Below are 8,687 nucleotides of genomic sequence, written 5' to 3' on the forward strand. Positions count from 1 at the left end.
GATAGGTTCTTAAAAAGCCCGTGGTAAAATCCTAGCTCATTGGGGAGTTTAGGTGTAGGGGGAGCCTTGGGATAGGTTCTTAAAAAGCCCGTGGTAAAATCCTAGCTCATTGGGGAGTTTAGGTGTAGGGGGAGTCTTGGGATAGGTTCTTAAAAAGCCCGTGGTAAAATCCTAGCTCATTGGGGAGTTTAGGTGTAGGGGGAGCCTTGGGATAGGTTCTTAAAAAGCCCGTGGTAAAATCCTAGCTCAATGGGGAGCGTAGGTGTAGGGGGAGCCTTGTGATAGGTCCCGATACTTGTTTCGGCGGTTGCCAAGTGTGTAGCCTTGGCAACGTAAGTCCATTCGGCGGTTGCCAAGTGTGTAGCCTTGGCAATGTAAGTCCATTCGGCGGTTGCCAAGTGTGTAGCCTTGGCAACGTAAGTCCATTCGGCGGTTGCCAAGTGTGTAGCCTTGGCAACGTAAGTCCATTCGGCGTTATAAGTCCAAGTGTGTAGCCTTGGCATCGTAAGTCCATTCGGCGGTGTAAGTCCAAGTGTGTAGCCTTGGCATCGTAAGTCCATTGTTTTTAGCATGCTTATTTGCTATATGTTTTCCCTAACTTAAACGTATTGCCAAACACCAAAAAGGGGGAGATTGTTGGAGCAATCCCAATGGTTCGTGGGACCATGTGTTTTGGTGTTTGGGCAAAGGGTTTAAGTTAGGATTACCCTCGTTATTTGATATGTGTACTTGAGTTGTGCAGGACTGCAGGTGACACATGTGACTCAGGTTGACGGCTTCGGGTCCGATGAAGGATGGCATTGAGGACAAGCCGCGGGCTTGAATGCATCTGAGGGATCGTGGACAAGGCAGCAAGGACAAGGGCCGAGGGAAGCGACTTCGAGGCATACGCGAAGGATGGCATTGGAGACAAGCCGCGGGCTTGGATGCATCCGAGGGACGAGAGCCAAAGGAAGTAGGCTTGAAGGCAAGAGGTCAAGGCTGCAAAGAAGAGTCAAGTGAGTCGTGAGGGTCCGAGTGCGAGTGGAATGTACTCGGGATGGGAAACCCTAAGTTTATGCCGGTCATTGATCGGGACCGATCGGTGGTGAGCATGTAGCATTTGCCGAATGTTGGGATCGGTCGGTCATGTGACCACCGACCGATAGATAGCCGCTGGAGTGCCGTTGGTGGCACGGTCGGTGGTGCATGGACCGCCGATCGGTGCAAACAAAGATGGTTTCCCGAGCTCTATAAGAGGGAGCTTGGTTTGGCCGAGTTGACGAAATTAGACTTGGTTAAAGCCTAATTAGTAGTCATCTAGTGCTCTAGCAATCCAAGTGTTCTTGATCGAGTTGTGGCGAGGTTTCTCCACCGACAAGGAGGATTGTGCTAGCCGGAGTTTCCGGGGACTAATCCACCGACGGATTGAGGGATCGTCCACCTTACGGACAGCCGTGGAGTAGGAGCATCATCTCCGAACCACGTTACATCGAATGTGTTAGCGATTTGGTTTGCATTTCCTTTCTTTGTCTTGTATTTAATTTAGCTTGTTTGTTTTTATTTGTATTCCGCTGCGCAAGCTAACAATAGTGTAGGAAGCTAACGATTTGGGGGTGCCGTCTATCCAACCCCCCTTCAAGCCGGCCACCGATCCTCCAACAGTATTTTGTCTCATGCTCCTTTGGATATTATCTTTTTTGATGTGTGGACATCTCCTATTTCATCATTTGACGGGCTAAGATATTATATTATCTTCGTTGACCATTTTACAAAGTATATATGACTTTATCCTTTACACAAAAAATTGGATATATACTCTACTTTTATTGCATTCAAACTCTTGTTGAACATCGATTATTAATTACTATCAAACTACTATTCACTAATAATGGAGGTGAATTCTTAGCTCCTAGTGTAACGTCCGAAAATTTTCAAAATTATTTTAGAAATATTCTATGATTTTTCTAGAATTTTAGAATATTTTTATGAAATTTTTAGAATAGCGGAAGTAGCAAAAATAAATAGAAAACGAGAACAGCCTACTCGGGAATTGAACCCGAGACCTATTGGGTCCTACGACTTATAGATAGTCCTAGTAACCAGTTGAACCCAGCAGGGCCGTGCTGAAAGGAAAGGGAAACAATTAAATTTATATTCAAGTTGGGCCGAGATTACCACTTAATATAAATAGGGAGGAATTAAGTGAAGAGTTATTTCTTTTAACGTAACTTTTCTCCTCCTCACCCTAGTTTCTGCTGACCCCTCTCCCTTCTCCTCTCCTTCTCTCGGTGCACCAAGCCAAGGGTTCTAGGAGCACCTCCCGGCAACACAAAGGATACGAGGACGCTCCTCTTCGCGAGAAGAACGCATAGACGTGAGAAGATCGTCAAGAAGATCGTCTCCTCCGGAAATTTAGCGATTAGAATCGTAAGAAAATCCGAACAGGAGGTAAGAAACCCCTCACCTGCAGTATAAGTAGCTTTCGTGTGAATTCCATGTTTTAGTTAGTAGTATATAGCTTTTCGGCACAAAGGATGCGAATTAGCGCATACCAAGTGTTCGATTAAATTACTAGCACAGTTAAAATGCAACTTAGGCATTTTAATAGCTTAGTTAAATGCAATAGAAGCATTTCACAGCTCATATAGTCTTGCTATAGCTTTTACAGGACTAGATGTCCAATGGGTGGGCTCCCACAGTCGCCTCTAGGTTTAGATAACCTAGTTCTGGGTTTAGACAACCTAGTAAAAGCAAGACAAGAATTTATTAGCTTATGTTCAGTATTTTACTTTCTCAGTGGCACTGTACTGGATTAGATATCCATTGGGTTGGGCTCCCATAGTCGTCCCTAGGTTCAGCTAACCTAGTAACCCTACTAAATTCGGGACTTGCAAACCCGGGTCTAGTTAGGGATGCGCGCATAACACGTACAGTTGCCGGGCCCATTAGCAGCATGATTATGTATTTTCACCTATTATGATAATTAGTTTTCAAAACTCACAAATCAGTTGTGTATACAGCTTAACTTCAATACTAGCTTAGTTTAGTTTAGCTCAGTTCATGCTTCAGCTCAGCTCTTTCCTATGATTATGTATGATAGCTCTATGCTCAGCTTTTGTTACGCATGTTTAGATGATAGTATGCCATGACTAGCTTTTGTTTCCTATGTGTTGTATGCCATGCCATGCTTAGCATTTTCAGTACGTATTTCAAATAGCATGTTTTAAAAACATAAATTGCATCGTATGCATGTTTTAGTGAGGTAGATGGTTTCTTACTAAACTCTCAAGCTTACAGGTACTATTTTCCTTATACTGCAGATAAAGATAAAGGAAAAATGGACTAGCGGAGGCTAGAGGTCAATGCAATGATGAAGATGTGTGTGGATGGAACCTGGAATAAAGATCTTGGAGAAATTAGCAAACTAAGACTTTAGTTTTCATTTAATGTTATTTTCCGCATCTCTAGTTATTTTAATGCCTTGAATCATGAAAGACTTGCTTAGATTGTTAGTATTTATGCTCATAATTCTAGTTATGTGTTATTAGTATGTTTCTAGCTGTTATAGAACTCTTGTAGTTGCGTTTGGCACGAAACAGTGCTGAAATCAGAGTTTTTCTGCGAAATCAGAAATCCCAATCGATCAGTGGATCGATTGGGGGCCCTCAATCGATCATCGGATCGATTGGGAGCCTGGTTCCGCGAACAGTAGGCTTCTGGATCGATCATCCGATCGATCCAGTCGCATTCTGTCGCAAACAGTAAGCTTCTGGATCGATCAGCCGATCGATCCAGTCGCATTCTGTCGCGAACAAGGAGTTTGGGGATCGATCGTTCGATCGATCGGGAAATCGCTCCCGCGAACAGAGAGCTCTGGAATCGATCGTTGGATCGATTGGCCAGTCTGGATCGATCAGCCAATCGATCCCGAATATTACCCGAGCACAGTAGCCATCTGAATCGATCCATGGATCGATCTAACAGCTTGCAATCGATCGAGTTCAGTCTGGATCGATTGGGAAATTGGATTTCGACCAAGAGACCTTGTATTTCAGCTCCTTGACCATAGGGGATGTAGGATATGCCATGTACACCTTAGATTGCATCCCTTAGCACATGTAGAACCCAGAACTTGTGTTAGCTTAGTGAAGTTTTAAATTGGTACAGTTTTCCGCACCTAGACTTAGTAGTGGTCATGGATACAGCTTAGCACAGCATAATGTGATGGTCCAGCCTTACAGCCAGCCAGTAGAAGGCGGGTCGTTACACCTAGCTCCTTTCTTACTGCTCTAGGTATCAGCCATCTTACCACCCCTCCTCACACTCCTAAATACATTGGATACTTTGAACGTCATCATCGTCATATAACCAAAACTGGTTTCACTCTGTTGCACAGAGCATCTATTCCACTCGCCTTCTTGCCTTATGCCTTTTTCGTGGCAGTTTATTTGATTAACCATATGTCTAAAGCGGTCTTTCCCATGTGTCCTTTGAAAAATTGTTTACCACCCTCCCTGATCTTTTAAAGCTTAATGTCTTCGGGTGTTTGTGTTTTTTGTGGTTGCGTCCCTACTCCCACCACAAACTTAATCCCAAGTCAACCTTCTGTGTCTTTCTTGGCTATTCTCTCACTTAGCGTGCCTTCCTATGTTATGATCTCACTCTCAAAAAGGTCTTTGTATCTCATCATGTTACGTTTGTGTAGCATGTTTTTCATTTGTCGTCACCTCCTCCTAGACTCCATAGTAATAGACATTAACTCTGAGCTCTCTGTCGCACTAGCTCTCTCGTGGGGCCCTCCGGTATTGGTGTCGCACCCTGCCACTAGCCATAACTATCCGTAGTTGACTTCTTCACTGTCGACGTCAACGCCGCCTACTATCGGGCCATATGCGCTGCCTGGTAGTGACCGACCTTCTAGCCCATCACCTCAGTCTTCCCCTCTTCCCTTCTTGCTTCTCTTTTAACTCTCTAATCATAGAGACATGACTTGAGCATCGGAGTGACTACGCCAAGGCTTGCCTTGGCCCCATTCTAACTCTCTTGACTATCTCAGAGGATCCTAGACGCTCGTGCACCTGAAGCTTGTTCAGAGTCACCCCGGTGGAAGTCAATCTAATTCATATCCAGTCGATTAGAACTAATTGATCGTGGGTACTTTGTTGGGCCAGATCAATATCAAAATTTGAAGGAAAGATTTTAGATCTTTCTTTTTCTCTCCCCTAATAGAGAGACGATGAAAAAAAATAATTAACTAGGTAATATTAAACTCGAACTCTAGATCCTTGATCTATGATTGGAGGGTATAATCATGACACCCTACCCTAGGCACTAAATGGGATGATGAAAGAAGATAATATATTAGAGAAATAATCGAATGATAGAGGTAAAATAAGAAATTGGTATGTGATTTGATAATTTTAAAATAACACTATGTGATTTGGTAATTTTAAAAATTACCTATATGGTTCGGTAGAAAATTGATCAAAGTATAGAGACTTTCTTGCAATCCATTGGAGAGAAAGATTACGAGGCGTTACCTTAACCCTTATGAAAGATCCACTCCGCTGCTTTTTGAAGATCTTTTCCGGCAACAGATGATGACTATCTCAGAATTCAAGTTCAGTTTTGATTTTGTCGCCGTTTTCAATTTAATTAATTTTATATGCCGTAAACTAGATGATAACAAAATACTGTGTATGAAACTTTTGGGATTCATTTGGATGTTTAGATTCATGATTATAAACCCTTCACATTTTACTCAGTCAACCAAGAGACTAACGCATTTAGTCTATTGCACGTTCAGTGGAGCAAAGGTCGGAGACAATTCCAAGCCTTTCCCTTTCCGTAGGAAGCTGCCTAGACAGTCTAGTTGGCTGCTCATTTCCCTCACGCTGCCAATTGTGCTGTATAAATCTCCCTATATGCATACAGCCACTTTGAGGAAACGAAGAGGAAGAAGATCGATCCATCGATAGACCATCGATCATACATAAGATGGTGAGAGCTCCTTGCTGCCAGAAGATAGGCCTCAATAGGGGGCCATGGGCAGCTGAAGAAGACCAAATTTTAGAGAATCACATTGGCAGGTTTGGCCACGGTAATTGGCGCGCTCTACCTAAACAAGCCGGTGAGTACATACTGCCCATTGCCCAAAGAAAAAAAATATCGCAACTCATCTATGGGTGTGTGAACTACTTAATTAATTACTCTTTGCAATGTGGTAATTCTCTTTTGCTCGCTCGATCAGGGTTGTTAAGATGCGGAAAGAGCTGTAGGCTCCGGTGGATGAACTACCTGCGGCCCGATATAAAGCGAGGAAACTTCACTAGGGAAGAAGAGGAGATCATCATCCGATTGCACGGGGAGCTTGGCAATAGGTACAATTTTACAAAAGAATATAGCGAGAAGTGTCTCTCATATATAGTTTACATATATATTAATTCTTATGCAATTGGTCTTGATATAGGTGGTCCGCTATCGCTAAGAATCTACCGGGAAGGACGGATAACGAGATCAAGAACGTGTGGCACACGAACTTGAAGAGGCGCGTTATGGATCCAAATGTGTCGTTAAAGAGACCAAAGAAGAACAAGCAAAAGAGAGAGAGTTCAAGGGCACTTGATCGGTCGGACAGTGGTTTCTCTTCGTGTGTCATTGATTCGTCAACAATGACTATGGAGACTAGCCTTGGCGATCACATTGGCAGCAAATTGGAGGATGAGTTCAATGTCTCAGAGTTAGATTTATCCATGGATTTTACAACACTAGAAACCTCTAAAGACCGATGGAATAGCGACTTCTCTTCTCGTGCCGTCTCTGATTTATTGACGGTCAGTACAGAGATTAGCACTTGCGATTATGTTTGCGGCAACGAGGGAGAGATCGAGAGGTTTTGGTCGGACGCATTGGCCATGAATACAACAGTAGAAACCCCTATTAGTCCAAGTTACTACTTCAACCAATTCAACAGCGACAATGATATAGACTTTTGGCGAGCAATCTTAATGGACACCGAAAGAGATTGGCAAGAAGTCTCGCAAAACCACTAGCTATTTTGATCTGCAAATGAGATGTCTATATGTTTTGTTTGATACCATATACTACATTTCGATCAACTATTCAATATCTCTGAGAATCCAAGGCCTCAGAGAATGCGTCCAAGCTTTTGTAAATTGTTAAACATCCAAAAAGAAAGATAGCTATGAGACATGAGAAATATGTTATATTCAAACACGATACATGCATGTTTGTTTAGGTATATAAGATTTTTTTTCACGGTACGTATTAGTTGTGATTATTTTCCATGAGTGATACCATGCATGCATGCATCAAAGGCGCTGAATAAAATCAGAAGAATTTTTTTCTCAAAATTAATTTTTAGCATTAATACCTCCTGTGGCAAAAATCGTATTTGTTATAATTTAATTTAACTTTCTTCGTTAGTAATAGCAAAACCAGTCTCGGGTGTGGACTCAGTGCGTGAGTCTTCTTTGACTGCATGAATCCAAGTCAAAGTTGCACGAACTGACTAGTCAATACTCAATAATGAATCCCTCCCCACACATGCATGTGGTTTATACCTTTTTGTATTTTTTTCATTCGCTTTTTCAAACAACAAATTATAGAATATCTTGTCCCAATCGAAATATATATATATATATATATATATATAAAAAGGGACTTAATTATAACTTGTACTTAACAAATATAAAATGAGTATCGAGTACAGATTGCGTTATCAAATTGATATTCTATTCTGTTTAGAACTAACTGTAAACAACTTTAAAATTATGGCAAGTTAATTAATAAAGGAGGTATTTAGATTTCCGAATTAATAAAAACAATATTTATGAAAGGGCACATCATATGATCTTTCCATTCTATCCGTCAAAATTGACTTTTTTTTTTTCTTTTCTCTGTACAAATCATATCAAGGCTCAGCATTTAGGGTTTAAGTAATTCATTCAATAACATTTTAATAACTTTAGAGAAGCTGAAATAAATAATGAATAATATATTTGAACTCCTTGTAACTCCAGAAACTTATAAGATCTGAAATAGGTATAATCAGAGTTTTCTAGGTCAATCAGTAAATTTGGACTAAATCCACTGATTAACCTAGGGATCTGATTGCACCCATTTTAGGTCCATTGATTTATGAGGTTACAAAGACTTCAAATATGCTATCCATTGATTATTTTGACTTCTCCAGAAGTGTTAAAATTATTATTAAAATAATCGATCGAAATCTCACAATGAGCCTGATATAAAATCATATTAGGCCTAATGTGAGATTTCAGTCGATTTCGATCGAAATACATTAATTGACCTAGAGCTTCGATTGCATCTATTTAAGGTTCTATGAATTTCTGAGATTACAAGGAATAATCTAATGACTATTCTGTCATAAGTTGGATTGTTGAGAAATTAACTCATTCATTGGCAAATCACTCCCACTAGGTTGATCAGATTCAAACATCTCATGTGATACCTTATTTATTGATAAAGTATCATCCTTCTCTTCTATTGCAAATAGAGGAATAATTTTATCAACATCACCTTTTGTTGGAAACTCAATTTTAAGAAAAGTTGTATCTCTCGACTCTATTGCAGAGATAGTTTCATCTTGTTGCTCACCAATGAAAACATAACCTTTAGAGGTCTCAGAATACCATACAAAGATACACTTCTTACTCATAGGT

General features: G+C 40.9%; 1 protein-coding gene across 1 annotated transcript; it reads left to right on the forward strand.

The window, feature by feature from the left end:
• The first annotated feature begins 5,929 nt into the window (after positions 1-5,929).
• On the forward strand, positions 5,930-7,234 carry LOC122002866 (transcription factor MYB4-like). The gene is made up of 3 exons (XM_042558223.1): positions 5,930-6,112; positions 6,233-6,362; positions 6,452-7,234. Exons 1-3 carry the CDS (start codon positions 5,980-5,982, stop codon positions 7,032-7,034), a joined length of 846 nt encoding a protein of 281 aa, XP_042414157.1. The 5' UTR covers positions 5,930-5,979; the 3' UTR covers positions 7,035-7,234.
• Positions 7,235-8,687: the final 1,453 nt, after the last annotated feature.

Source organism: Zingiber officinale, chromosome 1A (assembly GCF_018446385.1).
Source record: "Zingiber officinale cultivar Zhangliang chromosome 1A, Zo_v1.1, whole genome shotgun sequence".
NCBI lineage: Eukaryota > Viridiplantae > Streptophyta > Magnoliopsida > Zingiberales > Zingiberaceae > Zingiber > Zingiber officinale.